Genomic DNA, 27,645 nt, shown 5'->3' with positions numbered 1-27,645 from the left:
TAATGTTCGAAATCCCTCATGTACACAAGTGTATCGCATGCGACTGATATTCGTCGTTGTCGAAAATGGGCAAACAAGCATAGCTTAGGCACGTTTCGAGGCAAAACATTTCCGGAGGAGTTGGATTGGTCATAATGGATTATAACGGTTCAAAATGGCCTAAATCGATCAGGTTTGCTTACAATTCACTCTGACCTTGTGGGGAATCCCCTACGAACCAATCTTTAATAAAGGACTGGCGCCGCCCACAATTATTAGTTCTGTCTCAGTCTGCAGTCTTTAGCGCTGTGTCTCCTCCGTGTGCTACAAATTTCACGTCCTCTTTCTCGCCTTTGGAAGTATTTGATTGAGGCGAATAAGGTTTGTGATAAACTCATATAAATAATAGTGAAACCCATATAATAAGAGAAACGGGATAGGTAGTGTTTATTAAAACTGATCACTCTAATATTTTGAATCGATATCATGTTAAGGTCCGATACAAATGAATATTCTTAAAATACCTTTCCCCTCTATTGCAGGCAATTCAAAGCAATGGCTTTGGAAATTTTCCTTGTTCTGATCGTCGGTGTGCATGTGATGCTGGTAAGGTTTTTGATACTCGTATCAATTAATTTCTCATACTTATAGTAGCTATGTTAGAAAACTTTACTGAGACTTCTCTAAAACGAATCACTTCCGAGCGACTCTTAATAGCGGGCCCTGGTTTTCTCAAATCCCGTAGTTTTGAATGAAAACAAACGAGAGCCCGTCAGACGAGAAAACCAAACTTCCGATCGGCCGGTGAATTTTGAAAGCCGCAACTTTGGGACAGCCGTACTGTTCGGAGACCAGTCTGTTCGGACATTTTTTTTTTTGTTGTTGCTGAACCAGTCTCTGAACGCCGTTAGTTGTTTAAAAATACACAAGGATTCGTGAGGGTAATCTAACCAGCAGATTTTATACCTGCTCCTGAACGACAGATTTAGGGTCTATCAACAACCTGTTGAAGAATCCTGGTAGAGACTGAAAATGCTTTGTCAAGCACATTCCGTGCAGTTCAGGTTGCCGATTGACGTCAACTGAATAACCTCACGTGATATCGGAAAAACCTGACTTTCTTGAATGACCTGTATTGTAAAAGTGGTTCTTTTGCTCAACTACCCAACCACCCAGAGATTTTGAATTCTTTATCTAGCTTCCTAGTTCTGTTCGTTGATACATTGAATCGCAAGATATGTTTAGTAAAGATATTTAGCACCCAATAAATTTTCGGCATTCGCGTGGTGTGGCGAGAAAGCGCAACCGCTGACCGACGATCGAAAAGTGAAAACGATTTTCGCTATTTTCAGAGATATCTGAAGAGGTAAACACGAAGACATATGGATGTAGGTCGTTATAAAGAATGAGTCGAGGAGGAAAGCAACAAACCCATGCAGTATTTTCTGGTCAAAGTAGATTTCCGTTCGTGTGGCTCCGAAAGTGAGCGTACAAAGGCTTATCAAGCTAACGCGCGTGCTTCTCGTGGTACTCCGTAAGTGGTGATGTAGCGATTGTTTTGGGCGTTTCGTGGGCTCGTTTCAAGAAATTTTGTCCTTCCAATTGTCTAAGAGTAAGTTAAGTAGAAAGAACGGCGGACTATTTTTCTTACAAAAACTACAACTGTTAATAGTAACTGTTTGTTTATAAGGGATCTGTGGTAGAGTAATATTGAGTGAAGAATATTGTTCATGTGGGGGGACAGTCAGTAACTCGCCCTCGGTGTAAGAACCTGACGGGTTTTTCTTTGTGTTGTAGGTTATATATTGTTTTCCTGTTTCCTTTGTTTTACGTCAGCTGTGAACTTTACAGGTTCTTACACCGAATTAAGGCTCAACCTCGGTGTAAAAACCTGCCAAACTCACAAGTGATGTAAACAAAGAAAAGGCACAAACTCCATTAGAACAATAGTGTGTATTATTAAAGGCAACAAAAGGTAGAAAACAAAGATAAAATATCAGCAAGTATCCAATATCTCTCTCTGACTTAAGCTTAAACTGTTCATTGTTATCAGGTGTCACCAATCAGCTGTGCAAGTCTGCCATGCCAAAACTGTACGGCTCAACACATCAGAATCACCAATGATGTCCAAGGCAAGTGTGATGTGTGCTGGCCTTGCAGCTCACTTGAATGTCATGAGGGACAGGGGTCATCTTTTGCCTGCGGGACAACTGTGTATCATGGTTCACAGATTCACTGTGTTGCCTGTGCCCCTGGAAAAAATTTCTCAGACAGTGTAGGCAGCAAGCAGTGTCAGCCTTGTGGGGTGTGTGCAGGTGAACATGAACGAGTGCTTGCAGAATGCACGGCTGAAAGTGATGTGAGGTGTGAATGTGAAGATGGCTTTTACCGCAATGGGACAACCAAGGAGTGTTTACCCTGTTCTTCTTGCTGCACAGAAAATGGTAACATTGTAGAAAAATGTAAGGGTGATGGAGGAGGAATCGGGACAAAATGCAAATTTAAAGAGCTTCAGTCATCTACCTGTTTGTCTTCATCGGCAGCTCCAGAGGCCACAGTAAGCGATCCTGTGCAAAAACCTTACTCACCAATGATAACATCTTCATTCATTGTGACATCTTCGGTTTTACATGCCACCCCAACACCCTTACTGGATAGTATTACTCCAACTGCACCAGTAGCTTCAGAAGCTGTGCATGTCAAGGCTAGATTGATAAATGACAGATACTCTAATATTCAAAGCAAGTCAAGCACGGTTAATGTTGCCAAACCATCTGAAGAGACAAAAACAGCCTACCATATGCCTAAAGCTTTAGAGATTGCAATTTGGGTGTTTCTGGTAATGGCATGTGCAATAGGTGTCGTAAAGACGTTCAGATCAAGGGCATATCTACTTGGTGCTATCAAGAGACAACTGGGGATGAGTCAGGGTCAACCAATTAGATCTAATGATCTGGAGTTACAAGCCAGAGAATGTGAAAATAGGCAAGATTCAAGCAGTCACTCTGGTGTCAGTGAGCCTTTATTGGGTAATGAGCCTGCAACTGATGCAACTTTATCATCACTTACAACCACTGTTGCAGCATGCAAAACTTCAGACTCGTCAGACTCAAGCAAGTTTGTTCTGTCCATCAACCTGCCAGAAGAGAATAGGACAGATACAAAACTTGAGAAGGGAATCCCATCCTCCCCTGGCGATGGACCAACACATCTAGGTAAGGATGCACAGAATTGCAGTGGAGTCGGATTGGGGGCGGGGGGGGGCTTGTACAAAAACGACAGGTTTGATCATCATGTGTGACAATAGGGGTGGGGGGGGGGGGGAGAGTGTACTGCTCCTAGGTTAAATAGGGTTACTTTCAATAATTATTGAAAGGAATTTTCCATAAAGTAGGTTTCCATAGGATGACCCGAAAAATATTTCTGCTGAAAACCTTTTTTTCAGTCAAAGTGTGCTCCCTGAATCTGAATTCCTATATGATTCAGCTTTAAACACTGACTGAAGCAGTGACAGGCCAAAGTATTGGTAAGAACTGTTAAGTGTCAAACAAAATGGGAGCATCTAATTTTGTTGGTCTGTTTTAACAGGTCAGCAACTAAGAAAATGCCTGGCATCTGAAGGAGATGATGAAACAGAACCTTGTTTGGAAGGTAAGACCAATCTTTATACAGTTAAACCTCCCTTTGCGACCACCTCTCATTGGCAACCACTTTTCCAAAATACCAAAGGTTTTCAAGTCACCTCTCATGATTGGTTAAAATTTTCAATTGTTTTTAACCTCCCGTAGGCGACCACTTGACACACGTTCACTGTAACATATTGGCCACATCATTACACAGATGCTTAGCATTGAAACAATTGATAAAATACACATGCACTATACACTAAACCTTGTAGGAGAGTCCAGCATGTTGAGCTGTCGTGCAGTGTGTAATGATTTAATACTTAATGTCAGTGCACGTTTTAACCTTTAACTTAACTGACATGCGTGGCCTCTGAGAGAATAAAACTATGTGTGTTTAACTGTCCTACAGCAGTTTATTGTTTGCTCCAAACTTATCGGCATACCAGTGTGAGACTGTTTTGCAACCTACAGGCCTGCTGGTGTTTATAATGCTTGTAACCACATACATCATAGATTTTATAAAAGAGTTGTTAACTTTTTGCTGATGTTCTCTTCCCTGAAGAATTTAGACAGCGCCACCCGGAGTAATAAGAGAGTCAAGTTTTTTTTTTTTTTTTCACAAAAATTGTCATAATTGCTGTATTAAGCAATTTGTGAGCTACAAACAATAATCACCATAGGCCCTAAGATTTTTTGCCTAGAATAATTTTGGACCAGTCTTAATATATTTGTAGCTAAGAAAAGTGATTACTATGGGTTTCAATAAGCTTGACTGGCAAAAGGGTTAGGTCTCTGCAATTATCATATGTAAAAGGAAAAAATCCTTGGAACCACATCTTCAAGTGACTTTAAACTGAAGAAGAGGCTATCCATATGTGAAGCCTATACTTGTGCCATATAAAGACAGGTTATCTTAACTTATATAATTTATGACAGTCTGCACTTCAGTTGAACGCTGCTAGCACTAGAGCATTCTGGCTATTAGTCAAAAGGTTATAATGTCTTTATCTGCACATTTTGTTTAGAAATCCATGTGACCAACCAGGAAGCATCCTGCAGCCTTTCAGCTGAACCAGTACCAATCCAGGCTACTGAAGATAATAGAGATTACTCAACACATATAACTGATGTGCCAGAGTCTGTCATCTGGGATGTTTGTATGCTACTTGATGAGGAAAGAATGATAGATCACAAAGACTACACAATGCTAGCAAGTGATTTTCTACGACTAACTCCGCCCCAGACTAGGACACTCAAAGGGTTGAAGCAGCGTGACAAAAGCCCTTCCTATCACCTTCTCATTAAAGTGTTTTCATCTATGAAAAACTCTGGAACCCTTAAACATCTCCGTTGCATACTTGAACGCATGGAAAGATATGATGTGATAAAGGTTATAGATGACTGGGTTTTAAAGAAGCCTTATAATGACAAGAAGTTCTAGTATAATAAGGCCTGGCATTACCCTGCTAGCAGAGCGTTTCTTTCTGGTATTAGTTTTTCAGCATGTTCGAGGTCATTCGCATCTCTGGTATTTTTACATAACTGCATCACATACCAGAAACACGAATGACTTTGTACATGCTAAAAACTAACAGCCAGAAAGAAACATTCCACTAACAGGGTAGCCTGGCATGGATATTCACACGTGACATTTAAACCATAAATATGTAAAAGCCTAAACCACTAGCAAAGAAAATGAAGCATTTCTTAAGAGCACTACAAATGAGCTTTGTTTCTAAGTTCTTGGAAAACATTCTGTTAAGGACATTGTAAACATTGTAAACTTTTGCAGGAGAAGATTGTTTGGTATAAGTTCAAAAGCACGTTTATTTCATCCACGTGCGCATGTCCTTAAATGAACAAGATGCCGACTCAGCCCTTCATGGTAGAACTTGTCAATTGTTAGGAAAGTCGGGAAAATGCCTAGCCTCAAGACTTGTCATGGAGGAGAAATATGGTTATGCATGGGGCAATATACTTTCCTAACTCAGTTTCCAAATCTGTTCTCAGTGAGTTTTTAATTAGCAAGAAATAAAATGAAGCCAATGAGAAGAATATGCAGTTGCTTGATTTGGCTTGTGTATTCAATCAATGTTAGGAAACTGTTATGACGACAAATTTAGTCTGTGTAGATTATTTTTTAACTCTTGCAATTAATTGACAGTTTACCTCCAGGCTGTTCCTGGCTCCTCTTATTTTTTTTTTAACTTATATGTTGGTGCTGTAATTGAACTAGCCTTAGAAATTTAATGGCCCCGCACCTGTTATACAAGATCGCTGTCGTCCAAGAATGCAACATTTTTGTTTTTGTTTTTCTCTTTTTCACTGTTTTACCTGGGCGGCCACGCGTGGTACTCGCTGTCCACTCCATTTATTTCTGCATTTAATCGAAAATAATAATGTTACCTGGAAAACTAAACTCGGAGGAAAATGGCTTTGTTTATAATCCTCGGGATTCCAACGCTGACTATTTTCATTTCGTTTTTAATAAACGTTTCGTCTTCTTGACACGGCATCTCGCTTTTTAGCCTGCGAACGCAGACGTATTTCCGGCTGTCGCTTCACTCCGGCGGAGTGAAACGACAGCCGGAAATACGTCTGCGTTCGCAGGCTACTTGCTTTTCGGCCGCGACAAAGAACGACTTTTGGACTTCCGAAGGATACTTGGGTCGTAAAAGAATATTATTCTGTTTCATTCTCCTTGACGGTGTAATCTGTGAGAAAAAAAGAAAGAAAAAAAAGTGGTTGCAGTTTCAAGGCAGATTACAATGCGACGAACATTACCGGGTTTTTGTTCTTTGGTGTAATCCGGTTTGATAAGGCTTGGGAAAAAGCAAAATTGTTGGCGAGAAATTAGCATGACAACGTAATTTCTAAAAAATGGCGTTTTTACCCCATGGCTTTTACTAATTCTTTCTTCAGATGAAATCATCCAGGGACATATATGTTAATTATTGAAGTCATTTTCGGTAACAGACTATATGTCTGTAAATCCAGGAACGTAGATAATTTAACTTTCACTGAAGCCAATAAGTCCAACCCCTAGCTAACCATAGCCCCATACTGAATTACTGAGATCAGCTTCTTAACATTTTATTGTCTTGTTATGAAACATCCCGACGTGTTAATAACAGAAGATCATCGACTAAGCAAGAGTGACGAACTAAATATATAACATTTATTGCAATGACGACAATGACCACTATTGAAAAGAAAGAGTTTGTTTTCGGTTAACAATAAACAGAGTGCTTCTGGTATTTTCTGACGTCAAGACGCGAAACTTAGAACAAAGAAGTCTACTAACAATAACCCTGATAGATAAAAACTTGCCTGTGCTTAGGTAGCGCTTTGTAAGAAAAATTTATACTCCACAAATCAATTAACTCTCAGTCCAATTTGTTTTCTCTGTACAAGTGACAGTTTCTTGTCTCGATAAGGCCCGTTAAACTTGTCATTTCTTCAACCGACCCACTAAAAAAATTACATTTGAATCAGTGGATTTCGGTTACCTTCAAAACAAGCTCGTATATGGGTTTCTGCTTCAAACGAAAGAAGAACACAAAAGGAAAAATCTTCAGCTTCACAAGTCATGCGAGGCTTTAATTAGGGGGGTTCACAGACTGTCTGAGCTTGGAGCTAAGTTAATGTCTTTGAAGGAGGGGGCAAGATATAAAACGGCTAGGGAGGCTGTATGCTATGAAAAAAGGTTATGAAAAGGGTAGCCTGCGAACAGCAGACGTATTTCCGGTCTTACCTCCGAAAAATAGCACGTTATTTTTCGGAGGTACGACCGGAAATACGTCTGCTGTTCGCAGGCTATGAAAAGGGAAGGATTCGAGAATTCTGCGTTTCTACCCTTTTCTATTTATTAGAGATGAAAATATTTTCTTTGTGTCTATTTATATATAAATTTTCTGTTGCTTTTTGTAGAGTAACCCACAGGAATGACAGGAATGTGCTTAATCAGTCAAAACGATGATGATTCACTTTAATTTTTGTATCTGCTGGATTAAGGTCGTGTGAAAATGTCGACATCAAAATCGTATTTTGCATACGCTATACAGTAAACACCCACATTTAAGAACCTACCTTTTAAAGGTCAGCTCGTCCTGAATAAGTCTTCATATATTTAGTGTAAGGTTCTTATATAACAGGTGTCTAAACTGATGAATTTCAGCCCGGGTGTTTACTGTAGTTAATCAAATTCGTAAGTCTTTGAAATTAATGTGGTTTACTTTCAAGAGTGTTGTGAATAAATGTCAGCTGGCATGTGGAAGTTATTCATATGTGAATTAGAGACGAATTTTCAAATAGAATACATCTTCAGACATCGCAAGACGCTTGGTCAGCAGAAAGGTCATGATGTTAGACGTGCAGACCCTCACGGTACTAACCACGGTGTGCATGCGCGGAGTCATGTCGTGGAAGAATTGGAAAGGAGTGGATTTCATGGGCCGGACAGTGGATGGCGGATGATCTTCAGAATACTTTTAGGTCATTATCCGGAAGTATTATTGTAGATTCAGGTTTCCAAAATACGGACGAATTTTTAAAAGAACTACAAGATGATATCCGAAAACAATTTTGCAAAGCTGAACCAAAAAAAGGTTTCATATTTGTAGTCTACGATCCCCTAGCCTCCCACGCAGACGTTCTTAGGGGTTCGTCACGCGTTCCGAACCCCTAAGAATGTCTGCGTGGGAGGCTAACGAACCCCGGGTATGAAAGGATGACGAGAAATAGAAAAGCATGGTCACAGTATGTTTTACTTTATTTTTATTTTTTTATTTTTTTATTTATTTATTTATTTATTTTTTTGGTCACGGTATCAGTGACATTACAAAAATGATTTTATTCCCCCGGCAGACTGAAAGTTGTTTTTGACCACTATCCGCAGCGGCAGTTAAGGCCCGATTCAGGCCATTTCCTCTCGTAAGCCGTACCTATTATCGCTCCTAGGTTGTAAAACTCTGTTGTACCTTGAGGTTTTGCTGTAAAAAAAATGTGATTTTGGTGTCAAACGACGTAGAGCGTCTAAAAATCTTGTTCATTAGATTTTCGACCTGTGTTTAATTTGAATATTAGTTAATCTCGACAGTTGAGAATCGTCCGCTGTCCGTAGTCAGTAGTCCGATCCGCCTTTATTTCTTTTTCTCCACTTATATTTCGGGGAATCCCCTCCGAAGTTACGTCACCAACACACCTCCGAATTCGAACATAGTCCACCGGCGCGCGCTACATTCGTCCGCTCTATTTGAAATTTCGGATGTGCTATGCAGTGAATGTCATTGTCTTGGTGGTCTTCGTAATGCCATGTATTGCGTGAGTATTGGAAATGTGTTTTTATCTATTTTTCTTGGTTGATTATCTTATTTGGCAAGTTTACGAAAGATCGGGAAATTTTCAAACAGCTATAAAACTAGTACTGTACACAGAACGAAGCTTCAAGATGGTGTGAAGAACAGTTCATGGGATTTAAATCGTTCAAATATTTTATTTCAAGGGCTCCATCGTGCTAAGCTGAAAATTAACTGATTTGACGCTGCTGTTTGGCTTCCTTAGGGAATGGAACTCTCCTGGGAAGTTTTAAAGCCATCAGGTCGCTCAGCGACAGGAATAATCAGTTTTCACTTTATTTTGGTAAGTTGTACGGTGTCAAGCTAAAAGTGAGATCTGTTTCTTTTGTATAATTTTAAAATAGGTACTATCAAGATATGATTTCTGTTGGTGTCGATTCGTATGTCGCTCACGGCATATTTGACAAGTCACATATTTAAGGGACACCTTCGCCTGGTGATTTTTGCTTGCGTACGCCAAGTGGAGGTAAAGTTATTTAATTCTTCAAAGGAAGTTGTGGGCTTTGAAAGATAATAACTGTAATCTGCAAAGCCACAAAGATGGCTGCGGTAAAAGGATGATGCAAGATTTTTTTTGAGGACGCGATCAAGCCGCCATTTTTTTCTTTACTGTCACGTGACATACGTCATCGAAGTGATGATGAAACTTCAGCCATTCTCCTTCGCAAATATCGGTTGACGGTTGTTTCTGTGTGCAGCGTTACTTTCCGCTATGAGTTGGGGGAAAGCAGTTTTGTCTGTTTGAAATAGCGACGCACTGTGTTTTATATTCAACCCCAATAATTGGACAATCACGCCAGCCCCTGAAGTCTTTGCAGGTAAACTTTTGTCAACATGGGCCAATATGAGCATCATTATATTATTCAATGTGCAGCATTAATCTTTAGTATTGCGATTTTATACTCTTGTTCTACTTGTGGTGTGTCTATTGTGGTTCAAATTTATCCTTGGTTTAAATTTTATCTTTCTTTGGTTTGCATTGCCGCCATACTGGTCACAACAAAACAAAAGAAAATTTGTTCACGTAGTTTGTATAAAAATGGTAGTTATAAACTCCCCGAGGAGAAAAATCTTATTGTTCTTGTCCACCAACATGACTGCCATGACGTCACATGCAATCCATCAATTGTTCTTGTGAATCAGACTGAATCGTTATGTATGATAAAGAGTTTAAACAAATATGCAAAATAAAACTTAACCCAGGATAAAATTGAACCACAACATCCCAGGAGCCCCACTCACATATTTTTAATGACAGGGGGGGTTGGGGGGGTGGTCCGAAGGATTTTTTTGGGTCTGGCATTTTGGCCAAAAGGGATTTTTTGGGGTTGCGAAAACAACAGGGATTTTTTGGGTATTGTATTTTTTTGTCAGCTCAAATCAACAACAACATAAGTGCAATTTACTGCTTGTGTGGTATTACCGGATATTTCTGAGATTGTAATCTATTTAAAAAGTAATTACCGGCAGAATATAGGATGAAGAGACACTATAACAGTCATGCGAGCTTTTTGTATTTCTTTTTGTATAGTTTTGTTTTTGACCAAAACCAAAGTTGAAGTTGGCATGTTTTAGCTTAATTCCAGAAGATAAATAAAAAAATTTGCTGATGTAAAAACACTGAGGGATTTTTTTGGGTATGCTGAAAAAGACTTGTAGGGATTTTTTTGGGTAGACAAATTTTGAAGTTTTGAAGTTGGGATTATTTTGGGTATAAAATATGAACCTCTCTCGGACCCAACCCCCCCCCCCCCCCCCCCCGTCATTAAAATATGTGAGTGGAACCCCTGGGAACAACATATGCAAGCTTTTCCTTTTTAAACAATGGACAATTTCACCAGCTGCACTAATTCAACTGCACACATAATTGCATCCACTGCACAACACAGTAAATGAAATTTTATTTTAAATTAATAGTTGACAAGTACATTTGAAAAATACATTAACTGCTTTCTGTTATCATTTAAAAGTTTACCCCTGTTTGCATTTCTTTATCATTGGCAGTTTTTTCTGAGAGTGAGTTCGCAATGCTTTGAAGAGGACTGCAGAGAAAACCAGTCTATACGAGTAGTAAATGCTACGACTGGGGAATGCATCAGCTGCTTTCCCTGCCTTGACTGTACAGACGGTACGCCATCAGTACCTTGTGGATCCACAGTTCCTGCAGGAACAGACATCCACTGTGCTCGTACCCACCCAGATCCTTCACTGGTTTCCAAAGCTAGTGCTCAGTATACCACAAATGGGATTTTTACATCCGTGGTCCTCTCCCCTTCCATCAGCTCCCTGCAGCATCGATCGAGATTAACCAGCACAAAACAGATCACAATTGAACCAGTCACGATCAACAGTCATGCATCAATTGTCAGTGCAGCAATCCTAAAAATCTATGCTATTTCTAGCTCCTCAACAGTTTCCTTTGGCTTAAAGAAAACTGATGAAACACAAGAGTCCCCGACCAAAGATGGCCAGACAGTGGGAGACAGTGGGGGAAATGTTATTATAATCATTGTTACATTTCTCGTAGTCTTAACAGTGGCCATTTTATGCATTGTATATATTGTGTACAGATTGTGGAAAATGAGAACCATGCAAGTTCATCATCCCATTAGCACCAGAAGTACGTACAAATATCCTACAAGCTCAAGCATTTCTTTGACACAGCAAAAAAGTGACACATGCATAGTAGATCCTGCTGCAAGAACTGCTGTCTTTTCACCTGCTCGGCCTAAGGATATAAAGCACAAGATCAAGAAAGGAAACGATCATAAATGTTTCCAGTGTGATCAGATAACAGAGACCATCCCATTGTCATTAGATGTCACCCATAATGAAGGTACACTTTTTCCTTTTTTTTTTTAATTTACTTATACATGTTTGTGATGTATGCATGGTTAGTAAATATTTGAAATCAATATAACGAAATAAACTTATAGTTAAGCTAGCTGAAAGAACTGGCATAATATATTTAAAGACATGTTTTATATCCTTTGCAACAACCATCATCAGTTCCTAAATAAGTTACAGAATAGAAGTAATATTTCAAACATGAGGTGTGTTTCATCAGATATCCAAACACTGAGAAGTAGGTTGAAAAAACGAGGCGCAGGCAAGTTTTTTTAAATGACTTTGAGGTGTTTGGATATCTGATGAAACACACTTCCGAGTGTTTGATATGGCTTCTCAAATGATCAATAATTCTTGGAGAAATTAAAGGCAAAAGTTGGCAAAATTTAAGGGTAATTAGGAACACATATCCAAACCACATGCAGTACTTCACAGTGGTGATTTTCTTTGTTAGCTCTTGATGAATTGTTAATTAGTTTAAGAAATTCAATTCTAACAATGTCGTATCTAACAGTGGCTGTTGAAATGATGAAACATGTCTTTTTAGTATGACTGTAGTGTTGTTTTCTTCGGAATAATTTATAACTTATTTGACAAATTTATAGTTTGTGTCAGCTTTGCAGATTTAAAATTCCCACAAACTGGAGCTTGACATCCTATCTAATGCTGCCAAATCACTATAAATGTTATGTTTAAACAGGTGATCAGTTCATCGGAGATTCAAGGTCAGATGATGATTTCTTGGTTCAGTTAACACCAGATCCTCCAGTCAATTCTCAACATCATACAGGTATTCCAAAAGTACTTGATACACCCAAGTGTTATCATACTGTACAAACACCCAGTACATTTAAGTGACAGTCATATAGTTAACTCTCTCGTTAACATGATTTTCTAGCTTGATCTTCATAATTATTAAGCGATCGCCACACAGTAGCATTTCAGGCAAAAATAATGGAAAGAGAAAATACAAAAGAAACAAACATCTGAGGGAGTTCCGAGCTCATTCGCATATTTTTGGGGGGTGCCGCAAAGTTGTTTGGCTGTCAACTAAATGCAATGATTAAATAGTGCACCTGGACAAGTCAATTAGTAACCAGAAATTGGCAAGTCTGTGTGGCAGAGCAAACCATTCAATTAACTCAATCTTGCCAAGGGGAATGGCTAAAACATCTAAGCAGCAGAGAATACAGCATAAATGAGGCCATGTAAACTACTGAGCCTTTATGTCTTTCTTGTTAATAATGGCTTATCCTTTGATTACAGGGATGACACCACTATGATGCTATATATAGTTCTGTAGTACTTGTTATGGTCAAATATTTTAATTTATAGTAATAATTCTTGTTAGAATTTCCTCTTTTAAAGTTCTGATATAAAGTTGACTGACATGTCAAGACAAAATTATTCATTCGTTCATTCATTCATTCATTCATTCATTCATTCATTCATTCATTCATTCATTCATTCATTCATTCATTCATTCATTCATTCATTCATTCATTCATTCATTCATTTATCCGTTCGTTCATTCATTTGTTTGTTCACTGACACCCATTCATTTTTTCATTAATGTTATCATATATTTAACATTAACCCAGCATTACCTTGTTCACTAGTTTGCCAGCCACTCATGCAGACCCCTGGCCAGTTCAACCCTCCTGGTTCATTTCAAAACTTTGCTACGTCCGCTACAAGGGGTTGGAACGCTGGTGATCTGAGGCATCAAGGACCAGCCACTGTTCAATGGTCGGCACTGTCTCAAACAGATAAGTACAAAACTAAGATGCAAGAAATGCCATTTTGTCTCCACCACAATGTCTGTCTCCAACTTGACATACAAAGAAGTGATGGCAAAGACGTGAGATTGTTTGCTGAAAAGCTGGGCATTAAACCTAGAGAATTTGAACGCCTCCAGCAGTCAGCTATGTTTATACAGAAAACCACTACTGCCTCAGTTATTCTAAAGGAACGATTTTCAGGTACTGTTGGTGATTTTGTTGATGTGATGTCAGTCATGGAAAGGGATGATATCATCAATTTAATCAATGACTTTCAGGAATGATTCTTTTAATTTGTTCTTGCTGAACCTGCTAATTAAATCTAGGTTTTGTGTAAGACTATGGTAAGTGACTTTTCTAATATTGCTCCAGATAAGTTCTATTTTGGTACACAGACTGTGATAATATTATGTAAGAAACTTCATAGTTAGGTGTAGATTTTAGTTTTTGAGCAAAAGGCTAAAAAACCCAAGGAATCTGTACCTTACTCTTATTTTTGTTTAAAACACAAGTTTAACCTAATAAACAAAAAATAAATGATGCTTTACTGATAATCGTTTTTTTACCTCCAGTATATTACTTCCTTTGAGTTGTCGAGTTCAGTTTTTTGCCAATAATAGCCTAGTTTGCTGCATTAATTATGCCTCTGATTCGATCGTGATTTGCATGCAGTCACTGCACCAAACATAGAGCTTATATTTGGAGCAATAATATTTATATACGTGTATATATTAAAAAAAAAAAGTATCTAAATGATAGTCTTGTACACATCAAACCCTTCAATTAACTTCTGTACATAATGTAAGATATTAAGGCTGGTTCTTGAGCTTCACGACGATTTAAAATACTAGTAAACCAATATACTAAATACCTGTGGATAAACTTTTACAGCTCCATCAATTCCAACCTCCTCATCCCCTTTGCATTTGTGCCACTTGAGGAATAACAAAAAATTAATTTTCCTCCTCTCTAGTACAAGCAGCATGACAATTATTAACTTTTACACCAGTCTGATCTATTTGTACAACATCGATCTTGTTACATAACTTAAAATTTTTACTTAGCCAACTCCTACACTAGGCAGGTCATTAGCCGGACTAGCTCTTTCCAGTACACTGTGAAAATTGTGTAGTTCAGTTGGTTTAAGTATCAGCTACACTGCAAAATATGTCAGTAGAATTATTAAGGGGATGGGGATGTAGGGCATGCAGGCCCACTTATTCGCCCCACCCACTATAGATATTTAATACTTGCTATGGCACTGAATGATTTTCATTAAGTTAAATTAGTCAGGCACCTGTTGCTTTCCTGTGGACCATTAAATTTGTTCACAGACTGTTTTCATGTTATACAATTTTAAAAAAAAAAAATTTCAAGCATTATACAGAGAAAAGAAAAAAAAATATAAAGAATGCAAGAAAAAACAAAAAAAAATGAAAATTACAACAAACAAGCAAATCCAAAAAAAGAAACTAAATAAAAGTTTATGGACATAAAAATATTTGTTAGATGTAAAATTGGGATATGAAAATGAAAATTCTCCTTGCTACGAACACAACACAATGGGCCGAGGGGTGAGGAGGGGTACTTTACCTGTGTTTGAGTGCAGGGGTGCCACTGAGGGTTTAAACCTCTGACCCTGTTAATTAAGGACAAAAAAAAAGCAGTAAAATGCCCACCTTGTGTTTGACAACACCCTCTCTTTTATGAGCCTGCATGTTTGAAACTAGGACAAAATAGACACTCTTGTTTACCACAATTTCAATAAAAATGTTTTCATTGGTAATTGCAATTATCACGAATGAGTAAATCATTTTAATGGTGGGTCTAAGAACATGATCACTTATTCTGTATAATCATTTTATTTTAAGACTTAACTAAATTTCATCAATCGTATGCTGATTGGGTGGAATAATAGGATACCAGCAACAGTAGCATTCCTTTATCGTTATGTCCTGAAAATGGTCTGACAATTTTACTAATGTAAAAGACTTGCAAAAATCTTGATCTCAGATTGCTAAGTACTGTGTAAACCATATTTAATTAGTGACAATAATCTTGTCACCATACCCTGTTTATGACAGGTCCAGGCACTGTTTAGAACTCAAACTTGATATTTTGTACCCTGTTCAGGGCACAGATCAGACCACCAACCATACATACCTCATTCAGTGTCACATCCCATTTCAGCCAAATAAAGGAGTATCCCCTACCCCACCCCTTCCTCCTGAATCACAGGAATTATTGTTAAGGGTAGCAAATGGCATATCAAGACGAGGCATGCATTTATTAACAGTCATGCTTTAAGGCAGCTTGAAAGGGTTTCACGTTACTATAGTACTAGTATATGTGAGATAATGATCAACGATTGCAAAAAGCAGTTGTAATTATGTAGGTACAACCAACTGTGATGTCATAGTGGTTACCATGGTAACAATTTATGTCCACAAAATGAACCCTTTAATTTTTTCAGATTTGGAAAATTATCTGAATGACTTAGTAAGTCAGTGCCCTACAGTTTTTTTTATTATAATTTTGTTTTTCAAAAGCTTGCTGCCGGCAGTATGAGAAAAAGTTATCCAATAGAACTAATCTGTTATTTGAAAAATGAAATTTCTTCATTTGAAGAAAATATTACTGGATAACTTTCCCCCGAACATCGATATCTATTATAAATGGCTTATTTAATGTTGCAGGACCGGCGCATGCAAAAAATCAAGTTAAGTCAAAGCAAAATTTGAGTTAAAATGGAATGTTTCCTTTATGCTTTATTTTGAATTAGTTTCCTGCAATTTTAAACTGCATTTTCACTTTCTGGTTGATATGTGCACAGCTTTTGATAGAAATTTTAAATAATCATCTACTTGGCACATACACCCAGCTAGCTATGTCAGGTGTGTAAGCTTCAGTCAGCACACACACAACTAAAATCCCTTTCAAGCCTCCTTAAGTTTTTGGCAGCTCCACTTTGAAGCCTTTAACTTATTAACTTTAACATTAGGTGTTAAATAATATTGTAATGTTGTCCAACAACAAATCAGATGGCATATGTTTAAACATGCCGGAATAAACTGTGGCCACTGTAGGTACAGTGTGTTAGATAAGGTTGAATGTAAAATTTTTGAGTGTATGTTTCTGTTAGACAGTGTATGTTTTAGGATGAAAAGGAGAATTATTCAAGTAATTCATGTTCCAATTATATTATTGTATTTTAATCAATTTTTACTGTATTGTTCACTTTCCAGTTGGTTTTTAAAACCACTTAAACAGCTTACCCTAGGAACATATTGTTACATTCTAATAGTAGTCCATTGTTTTTGTACAGCATTTAACTACCAGATACCATAACACTTTGTTATTTTTAGTGAGACTTGAGTTATTTAGGTTTTTTTAGTTTTTTCCATATTTAACAATGTGGCAGTTCATGACTGGCTACTATCATATTTAAGCAAATGTTTTAGCTTAACTTTGTTCTTCAAATGTTCTTATCTGCAGTTTTAATTAGTTTCTGCACTGCACAATAAATTATTAAATATAGACATGATTTGTATTATATCACAGCCCTATAAAAAAGTGTAGTTCCAAAAATTATTTTTGGAAAATCCTTGCCCATGTCCATGTATTTTTTGAAGGTCATCAGAAATTCTCATGCCATGCTACAGTTTAAAGGAAATTTTGACCTGGAGTTACAGTTATAAGCATTATGCAGTACAGTTACCCAAGCTCTTACTGTGAGTTAATTATAATATCAACAAACAGTGGAAATGTAAGGGTCTGTATGACACTGAGAATCCAATCAATGATTTTCTAAATCTCCCATACTGACCAAGAAACAAACTCAGTCTTTCAAATAAACTCTTTACCTTTCAACCAGTCTACATTTTAGGGGAAAATAGACACAACAAAACAATTATTTAGACCTTTTTTGTATATATATTATCTTTGAATCATACATCTTCTTTATAGTTTGCCGAAGTTCATTGTCTTATTTCCCAGGTACACAAGCCCTTACATTGACTTGTAACAATAGTTAAGAGCCTGGGTATCCTGTGGCTGAAGTTTCTCTGATTCTGTCAACACAGCAAATTAACACACTGGGCCCAGTTGCTCGAAGCATGGTTAGCGCTAACCCGTGTTAAGTACCATGACAACCTGTAGGTTTTAATACCTCTTAACCAATGGTTAGCGCTAACCATGCTTCGAGCAACTCAGCCCTGGTTTCTAATAATTTCAGTTGACAGGTTTTATTTGGAAAACTTAACTAAGCCAATTTTATCTGTAACTAGGGTCTGAGAAAAAGCTGCATGCTTTTTGTCAGTTGTTTAATATGCTCTGATGGTTGATTGGCAACTGAAGGTGAGAACGGCCAGGCTAGGAGCGTACCCTTTTATACTGGAATCTCCTGTTTAACTGTTTAATTTTTGTTTTATTGTTGTTTTGAAAGTTTATTACAGTTTGAGTACATGCAAAACTTTTCATATTTTCATCATTGTTCCAGACTGAGAAGTCAAATAGTTTCTTAATTTGACACACCTATACTACTTTGCATATTTTTTTTATTTGTCCTTTGTATATTTTATATCAATGGGTTGTTTGCTTTCACATTTATTTTAATCATTTTGTCTTTTTCTGAATTATTGGATGATTCCATTTCATTTACGTTTGGATCTAGCAAAAAATTGTGATATTTTTCAACTTGTGCATTCTGTCTGAATTGGATTTATAGAAATACAAATAATGTTTGATGTACTAGTTGGATTATCTGAGCAATTGTAATAAAATGAAGTTCTACATCTAGACAAATGGCTGGTTTGCTTCTGTGTTGGTGGAAGGAGGTACTTAAGTGGGGTGGGGTGAGCGATGGACTCCCCAGGCCTCCAAATTTGGATCACAAATTTGTAGAAGTGCTTAACCCTTTAATCCCTAAGAGTGCCAATAATGCACATAATGCCACAACTCTGTCAATACTTGACAGATTTCAATGAATTTTTGACACCAAGATCAGGTCTTCTGAAGATCTACTCATTAAAAGGATGGAAACTTAACCCCCTCCCATACATGATATGATTGGCCACCCCCTCAACTTTTCAACTTTTTTCCCCTAGAAGTTGTGGGTCTTAAGACATCTCTCACATGTTGAGAACTGCAAAATAAGCTTTAGTTTAGGGGTATACCTAATATACACAAGCATTGGGATGTTTTTGAACTTTTAAATTTTTCCATTTTAAGGCCATTTATCTCAAAGCCATAACTTTTCTCATTCATAATTATAACAGTTATGAAATACACTCATGAGTAGCTTTAAAATGGGCGATTCCAGAAAATATCCGTACCCACCGACGGACAGCTTCCATATTTTAACCCACTCCCCCCCCCCCCCCCCCCACATGCCTTCGGAAATTCCAAAATGCATTACCCCTCCATGCCCTCGAAATGCCATAACCGTTAACCCTCCCTCCTGTTCGGATTTTCCATTTTTTGCCAAGCCCTTTGGAATTACTGGCAGGGTTTGCAAATACGTGCAATTTGACGTATTTATATAAACCAAATTATTTGAAATGACTCCACTTCTGTTACAGCACGAGTCATCATGACTCCAGAAATTATGGAATGAAAATTTAAAAAAATTAAGGTTTTTTCCTTACCCTTGTTTCACAGATAAAACCTACATGAACTTTACATTGCCCCAAACTGGTTCAGAACATTAAAATAAGAAAATCGTGTGGCGCACGTGTGTACACTCGGAAGATACTACGATCGAGGACACGATCGAGTCGACCTCTTTATCGACAGTCTCGCTGTCTAGAATGATGATTCTGCTTTTTTATTCAGTACAACTGACATTTCCGTTTTTTTATAGCATGTTGCGAGGCTCTGATATTTCATGCTTTGTTCGAAAGGCAGCTGGAAACGAAAATGTAATCTTTTGATTTGTTTTATTATTTCAGAGTATTTTGTATAGCCTTGTTCATTGCAGCCAGATATAGTAAGTAAAGCATGCAACTGTTGAGCCCGGGTGCAGGGGGCCGGGGGGTTATTCCCTCATATGGGCTATAGAGGTATGTGCGGGCCCAACGGGTATAGTAATAAATACAGTACCGATTTCTGCACTCGTAATGAATTTTTTTTTTTTTTTTTTTTAGAAGAAGCTACTTCTTCATCATGCTATCCGCGCTTTGCCTTCCTCTACCCCGTTTAACGCCTGCTACGCAGGCTAGAAAGGTCATAATTAGGGTAGGGAAAATCGCAGAGGAATTTGGATTGCCCAAGTTGTCCCTCTTCCCTCGCTATAAGAGCTCCATAAGAACTATAAGATGGCGATACGGTGTCTTGAAGCTGTTGGTGAGCTCGGTTCATCAAATCTATCACCTCTTACGGGATGTCACCGTTCAGTATGCAGCTTCACTGAGAGCCTCAAGTCTAAATGATATTGGGCCTGAATCAGCAAGCTGAGTACTACTGACTTCTTCTAAGTCTGTAACTACTTGTAAATAATTGCTGCTTTGCATCCATAGTTGACCGAACATTCTACAGTTTCTCTGTCCCTAAGATGAACGTAAAAATACATGATAAATACTTGTCAACATATACTCCTTGCGTTTTGGACCCGGGGGATGTGCAAAAAACATGCTGGTATAAGAAAAGTAACCCCCTTCCCCTCCCCCTCGCGGTATACATAACGAATACAGCTTTAAACCTGTTGCACACATCACTGATACATGCGATGCGTGAATGTGAAAAATTAAAAGATTACATTTTCGTTTCCAGTTGCCTTTCGGACAAAGCATGAAAAATCAGAGCCTCGCAACATGTTATAAAAAACGTGAAATGTCAGTTGTACTGAATAAAAAAGCAGAATCATCGTTCTAGACAGCGAGACTGTCGATAAAGAACTTGAACATGTCGGATTTGTGAAATGGTCTTGTCCATGTGGGTATGACGTCATGGTTGTGGACACAGCTCACGTACTCTGTGCAGTCGCACGAATGCTTCGCTTTCTCTTCGAAGAAAATTCAGGTAAGTTTGCTTTTACTTGTTTTTATTCGCCGTTGTCAACTACTTAATGGCGAATCGATTAACTTGGTGTAGATTACGCGTTGTTGAACGGGTGTATTTTTGCTGTGCACAGGCTGTTCCATTTCATGTTTGTATTTTTGGCGGTTCAGGCGATAATCAATCGTTGTAACACTTAACCATTTTGTGTCGCGCTAAACTGTTTGATGGTAAGTCACAAACCATTTCACAGAAAGCTATACTGTTTGGCATTCGGTCAGTATAAAATGCAGACTGTAAAACAGTAAACGCCGGCGCCAAAGAAGGGTTTTTACAGCTCGGAATTGGCAAAAAAAACACCACGCGTGACTCAATCAACATTTCCTTGAAACTTTATTTCAACATAAAGGTTAAAAGGCGACTTTAAATATCGCTACTCAGTAAAAATTTCAACCGATCGTGTCGCGAGAATATAAAGTCTCAAGTTGCAAACAGTATTATAAGTATTAAATGTAAAGCGATTAAGCTCGAGTATTCTTTGTGAAGAAAGGGCCTCAGGAAATGAAAGCTACCAAATCGAGATAAAGAAAACAAACTTTTGAGAAATGGGTCAAAAATAAAGTCAATTTCGTGGGAGATCATCACACAGATCTCGGAAATGTGATTGCGTGACACTAGGGTAAGTTGAAAATTGAAAATGTATCCTGTATATGTATTTGACGAAGAGACGGTTTTGATATCAGTCTGAATTTTGTACCCAGTCTGCAGTCTGCATTTTATACCTAGTCTGCATTTTACACCCAGTCTGCAATCTGCAGTCTGCAGTCTGCAGTCTGCATTTTATACCCAGTCTGCAGTCTGCATTTTATACTCACCGGTTTGGCATTGCACTAAATAAGTTTCAGATTACGCTATTAAAACCGTTTGAGAATTGACTTTGCCAATTTAACATTGTCTACCTCACCACTTTTCATTTACTTTGTCCAATTCTATTTAGCCTGTGCTGTTTTACTAACGGAAGCTGAATTATTCACATTCAGACTAGATCATTTCTGCCTTTCGTGTACCGTTTTGCTATTGATAGCTGGACCGTTTTGCAATTGTCTAAACCATTTATTGTTTGGCTATATCATTCCGGCATCAAAGACAACCTGTCCAAATGCATTCTAACTGCATCGTTTCTAAATTGTCTAAACCAATTTACAAAGGACAATTACACCCCCCCGGGGGGGGGAGGGTATTCCCCAGAATTCTTGGTGGGGGTGTGCCGCCCGGGTCTTCAAATCCCGACCCTATTTCAGACCTAAACATGCCATTTTCCACACCCGTTTTCAGACCTGACCTCTAAAATTCATACCCGTTTTCAGACCTGATAATTATGCATCAGTGCCGAACAGAAGTTGACGCAAGGAGTAAAAGTAAGCTGGAATGACATAGTTTATCTATTTCTTTTTCTCGCTATCAGTTAGTCGTTCCAGTTACGTACTGAGAAGAAAAATATGTTTGTAAGCTTTCGTAAATGTTCCCCGCCCCAAAAACCCGACCCGATTTCAGACCGTAATTGTCAAAATCTATACCCGTTTTCAGACCAAAACGGCTCAAAAACCATACCCTTTGGGGCGGCACATATCTATATACCTTATATAGGGGAGTACCCCCCCCCCCCCCCCGGGATTACACCATTTATGTTGATTCTATATGTAATTTCGTTTGCACTACTTGTATTTTTGGCGGTGCCTTCCCTTTGTCTGACGTCATTCCTACTTTGTTTTTCACTGTTGCCAGGCAACACTGCGGACATTTATATATATTTCGCTCGAATGCTCCGCTCGGGCCGACAAATTTATTAACTTAGCTGCGAAGTTTATGAATATTACTGCATACCCATACCATTTAACAAAACGACAACTAAACTTTGTCACGTTCACGATCCCTCGACAGATACAGAAGAGATTAAGTAACAGGCCCAGACTCGCCCAATAAGTAGCGCACGCGCAGTAGACCCCTCTTTGCCATTAGATCGAGACTTGAAGGGACAGTATCATGTTTTTTTTAGTAACACATTGAAAATTGGAAAGACGCTATTCGGTTGATAGCAGCCAAGATATAATGACAAAATTCCACTGATTAAGAGACTATCAGAATGCAAAGAAACTATCCACGGTTATTTTCGCCGGCAGATGATCAAGACAGAGAGGGGTTCAAATTTGAAAACGTCTGACAGACGTTTTCAAATTTCGCTGTTGTAAAGCACTAAAAATCACCGGTTGTACTATATTTTGGTTCAAAAATTTTGTCTTAGAATCACTATTAATATTTCTTTAAATCAACCGATTGAAAAATAAATTAAAACAGTGTTCAAAGTTTAAATTTCGTGAATTTTGGCCAAAAATCATGATATCTCCCATCGATCTCCCATGATACTGCCCCTTTAAGAAGAACTTTGGGCTCTGCCCAAGTAATAAGTGACTTCCCATAACCAGTTGGAAGGTTTACGAACACATTTTCTTCTACACAAATTGCACTATTGCTTCTCTTTGATACGCATTCAACTCCCTTATACCGGACGTTTCGCACACATGACCAGTCCGCCATCTTGTCCCGGGTAATATTTTTCATAACAAACACGAGTTTCCCCAAGGTTTTCCAAGGTGAGTTTTCCTCACCTTGAGTTAACCCAAAGTTGAGAAACGGCTTCTGATTGGTCCGCAGTTGAAGAACAGAAGTGGTTGTTCGAGTCAGCAGACGTTCGTGGGTGAGGAAACGCGTGACGAACCCCCAAGGACGTCTGCGTGGGAGGCTAATATGCCTCCGCCCTGTGTCCGCCCTCCCGACTGAAAAAAAAATACTCTTTTTATTTATTCACCACCATTTTACCCAAGGCTGGGACACGGCTTCTGATTGGTCCGCAGTTGAAGAACGGAAGTGGTTGTTCGAATCAGCAGATCAGACGTTCGTGGGGAGGGAACGCGTGACGAATCCCCAAGGACGTGTGCGTGGGAGGCTACTGAGTATGCCTCCAGACTGTGTCACCGACTGAAAAAAATACTTCCTTATTTATTTACCAGCCTTAAAAAACATCACATTTATTTCAGTGTTATTATTATTTTATTATGATCAAAGCTAATCATGTGCAAGGATTTACTTTCACGAGGAAACTCCCCACTCAGGAGAAATCGTATAAAAATGATACACCAAGTGAGAGAAATACATTTCACTGTGCGAGGTGTTTCCATTCTGTGCTTGTTTGTTTGAGGATTTGTGTAGAACACAAAAAGCTGGTAAGCTTTTTTAGTGAGATGTATTTTTATGTAAGAATCTTCATGGAGATTTCTGTCGTGAGATTTAAAAATTAGAGCGGCAGGCTTCAGTTCTTTAAATCAACTCTTTTTTTTTTTTTTTTTACTTGCTTTTTATGATCCTTCTATTGCTGCTCATGGAGATTACTTCTCATCGTTCCGATGGAGCAATCTGAAATTGAGATGTAACTGACTCTACTTATAAATGCTTTTCACTCTGACTATTTTTATAGCTGTACTTTGCGCTGCAAGCCCAGGCCGCTCCGCGGTGACCGTTACGTATATATACGTAGGCAACCATGGAGATTGCGAATTTGGTAAGTTTTGTTTAAGTTTAACTTCACTTTTAGAGTTTGAAACTTCAGATTGTCGTGCTAGGAAACTGTATAGGCAGTTTGTTTAGTAAAACGCTTTGGAAAACTATTAGAAGTTAATATATTTGTTTGGCAGTCCAGCCCACATATGTGCGACGGATCGGATTCAATTTCTGAAGTGCTCGGAGTCGCGCCGATCGTGCGGTACCTTTCCTTTCACGAAGTTTTCGTTTCAGAAATTATGTTTCCGATGGCTACAGACCTTTTTAACCCCTTTAGCTTATGAAGAACGTACTGACAGTCTGATCCTTTCTGTCTGATCGTGATCTTGACAATTACCTGGAGCGCAATTTTAAACACCGCGTCTTGCCTTTGTAGAGGTCTTTGTATCATGATTTGTAAATTATTTAGGATAATTAAAGTTGCAGTTTTGTCCAGTTTGAATAAATAATCAGGCTGTGTTCGCCAGTGAAACACGTAAAACTAAAAGGCTTCTCTGGCTGCATTCTTAGTGCTTACTTCTTTCAATAAATTGTCTTCTCGATCTTTCGTATTTTAAAAGTTTAACATGGAAAGTCATTTAATTATATGACGACATATTTATTCAAGACTAAACGTTCAGGGCAAGCCTTACCTTGTTACAGGTTATGTTGCCTCTAACAGGTGTTCGTAACATTCTTTATAATATTTTCCGTTGTAATGTGGAGACCCACACATTCATGTTCATTAAATTTCTTTCAATTGCTAATCCCTCTTCCGTATCCTGTCAATGTGATTCCTATTTAATTTGATGATGAGCTAATCACAGATTCTACCTGAAAGTTTTCCTGTTACTGTATTCTTCCGTTTATGATTTCTTTAGCTATATTTTATTCAAAGTCCCGTAGTAATATTTCAGTTCATTCAATCATAGGCCCAATCAAGTACAGTTACGTTTAGATAAAATCTTTTCGTCTGATATGATGTAAAAATAGGCACTCGAAGGAGTGCATGTGGTTTCAGTTACCACAATGAAGAGTTATTGCCTGTGTTCGAGTGACGTCTTTGTAAGAAAATGAAAGGGATCAAAGATCAAAAAATTACATGTGACTGTTACATTTACAGTACATTTTTTGTCTGCTTTATTGACTTCCTTTTTGTGCAATTATGAAAAAGTTGCAAAGCTGGGGTGTTACTTCGGTAGGTGCATGTTCTGTTAGTGTAGCCTGCAGAGCAGGCGTATTTGGGGGTACGATAAAGGACATAAAGGATACGAATACTCTATGCCGCCATCTTGGATGATAAAGCTGAAAGAGGGTTGGGGCGAGGCCAAAAAGGATTCCGAGGGAGAGGACGACGGGTTAAAAAACCCTCACCCGCCCCTCCTCCACTAGTCCCAATTCTCTACGCATCCAAAATGGCGGCCTTCTAACGCGCGTTCGAATGCGCCCAAAAACGCCTGCTCTGCAGGCTACTGTTAGTGGGGTTGCAAATTTGTAGGGAGGTTATTTTTCAAGTGATAGAGGGGGATTTTTAGACTGCCAGTAATAGATATGGTTTGGATCTCCCATGGTTAACATAAGCTTGAATCAAGACACAGATAAACAGACAATAAGCTTTTTTAAATTGAAAAAATTTATTCAGACGGACCTGTGTTCACCCTTGAAAAGCAAACACGTTCAATTTTGTCCGCCTCGAATGGAGCTACTCGAATACATATACGTGTTGGAGACCGATCCAAGCGCACTCCGAGTCACTAAAGCACAATGAGCAACTGCAGAATACCTGTCCACTCGCAAGGTGCATTACTCTGAAACCCGTGGTCCGTGCCACCGCGCTCAACAGTCCAGTACTGGATGGATTAAAGGACGAGGAGTGTATTAAACTGGAGTGCTACCGCGGTCCACAGTCCCGTAGTTGATGGATTAAAGAACGAAGAATGTATAACCTGGAGTGCTACCGCGGTCCGCAGTCCCGCAGTGGATGCAAATTAGATGACTGCGGGAGGTAGCAGGTTTTGCACTTTTTTAATTTAGATATTTGGTGGGACGGGTATTCTGCAATCTAGCCAGCAAAATTTCTCGACTCTATTGAACTGAGTACAGTGTATGTTTTTCGAAAATTTCGCCAAAGCTTTTTGAAATATGACAAATCGATCAATTTAACACATAAAGCACGGTAAAATTCAAATTCAAACCTGTAGTATCTTGTAAAGTGGATTCCCAGGGGCACACAAAAATTTCCGCGAACTTCTACCGCTCATGTGATGATTTGCGGATCTTAGCTTGTTTGCGTTGGCACATGTTTCGCCTTGACACAATCTCGAACAAGAATTTCTTCGCTATGAAATCACTGACTTCCTCTTTTTAAGCAGCCGAGTGTTCCTTAGAAGCTGTTCTTTTGATTTACGGTATTGAAAACCTGTGTTTTCCTTCCAAGAACCACAAACTGCCACCTTGAAAATCCACGCATGAGAGACGCAACAGCCATTTTGAATTGCATACAAGGATCTTCCGTATACGTATCCATTTTGAATTGCATACAAGGATCTGAGACCGGCACATGGCAAGCGCAGCTATGACGTTTTTAAAATCGATATAAAACCGACAACCGTATGAAATCCAGCGAAGATAGTCGAAAATTAAACTACAAGATACAACGAACCACGGTATCGAACAGAAACAGTTTATCGAACAATAAGAGACACCAACGCATCGAACAAACTTCGTTAACCTCGTTCCCAGGCCCAAGAGGAAAGGGTACGCGTGTCACTAAAAGACATCGTATTTATCGATGAAAGATTCAACATTCCGAACCTTTACGGAAAATGGACTTGCTTACTTTCTTACGTTATATACTTACACTACACGATGGATGACAATGTAGGTTCCAGCTTTGTGAAAGCTGAAACCACAAAAACGAATGACACTGGTTGTACTTTTTTCTCTCTTTAGGTGGTTCTTGTAGTTACTATATCTACGTTGAGTTTTGTAAACTCCAAACGGCAAAAGCTACGACATGATGAAATTGAAAGAGTAGTTAATGACACTCACTCATATATCTGGAAATGTTCACTTATTGAATGCCCTCTTGGATATGGTTTGAATGTACCGTGTGGCAGCAGCATACCATTCAACCATTCAATTCATTGTGTCCTTTGTGATGAAGGTGTTAGTTACTCGGACACTCATGATTTTTCGCAATGTAAAACGTGCACAAACTGTGATGCTCGTGAGGAAAGATCTGGGTGGTGCAGTTTGGAAGAAGATACAATTAAATGCTTAAGATTATGCTACAAACGCTTTTACTGGGACAACCTTACTGAGTCATGTCATCCATGTAGCAAATGTTGTGGACACAATGATACAAGCCATGAAAAGCAGTGTGAGGGTTCAGGCCTACCAATCACACATCAGTGTCAACAAACCAACATCGTCTGCCCAGATCCCACTAATTCATCAAGTGATGAC

General features: G+C 38.6%; 1 protein-coding gene across 1 annotated transcript; it reads left to right on the top strand.

The window, feature by feature from the left end:
• Positions 1 to 248: 248 nt before the first annotated feature.
• On the top strand, positions 249 to 16,673 carry LOC146479139 (uncharacterized). Its single transcript, XM_085111128.1, has 11 exons — positions 249 to 360; positions 522 to 585; positions 2,033 to 3,194; positions 3,568 to 3,630; positions 4,631 to 5,039; positions 7,933 to 8,113; positions 8,691 to 8,927; positions 9,168 to 9,245; positions 10,967 to 11,798; positions 12,510 to 12,599; positions 13,429 to 16,673. Exons 2-11 carry the CDS (start codon positions 535 to 537, stop codon positions 13,872 to 13,874), a joined length of 3,549 nt encoding a protein of 1,182 aa, XP_084967254.1. The 5' UTR covers positions 249 to 360; positions 522 to 534; the 3' UTR covers positions 13,875 to 16,673.
• The last annotated feature ends 10,972 nt before the right edge of the window (positions 16,674 to 27,645 follow it).

Source organism: Pavona decussata, unplaced genomic scaffold, assembly GCF_977016875.1.
Source record: "Pavona decussata unplaced genomic scaffold, jaPavDecu1.1 SCAFFOLD_61, whole genome shotgun sequence".
Taxonomy (NCBI): domain Eukaryota; kingdom Metazoa; phylum Cnidaria; class Anthozoa; order Scleractinia; family Agariciidae; genus Pavona; species Pavona decussata.
Note: the sequence above shows the minus strand (reverse complement) of the source record. Positions and strands in the feature narration are given on the sequence as shown.

Bases quoted from the DNA above. Each gene is read 5' to 3' on its own strand.
- LOC146479139 (XM_085111128.1), top strand. From the start codon at position 535: ATGGCTTTGGAAATTTTCCTTGTTCTGATCGTCGGTGTGCATGTGATG. The intron at 8,114-8,690 runs GTATTATTGTAG...TTTGAATATTAG, and splicing joins TTTTAGGTCATTATCCGGAA to TTAATCTCGACAGTTGAGAA. The intron at 9,246-10,966 runs GTAAGTTGTACG...TATCATTGGCAG, and splicing joins TCAGTTTTCACTTTATTTTG to TTTTTTCTGAGAGTGAGTTC.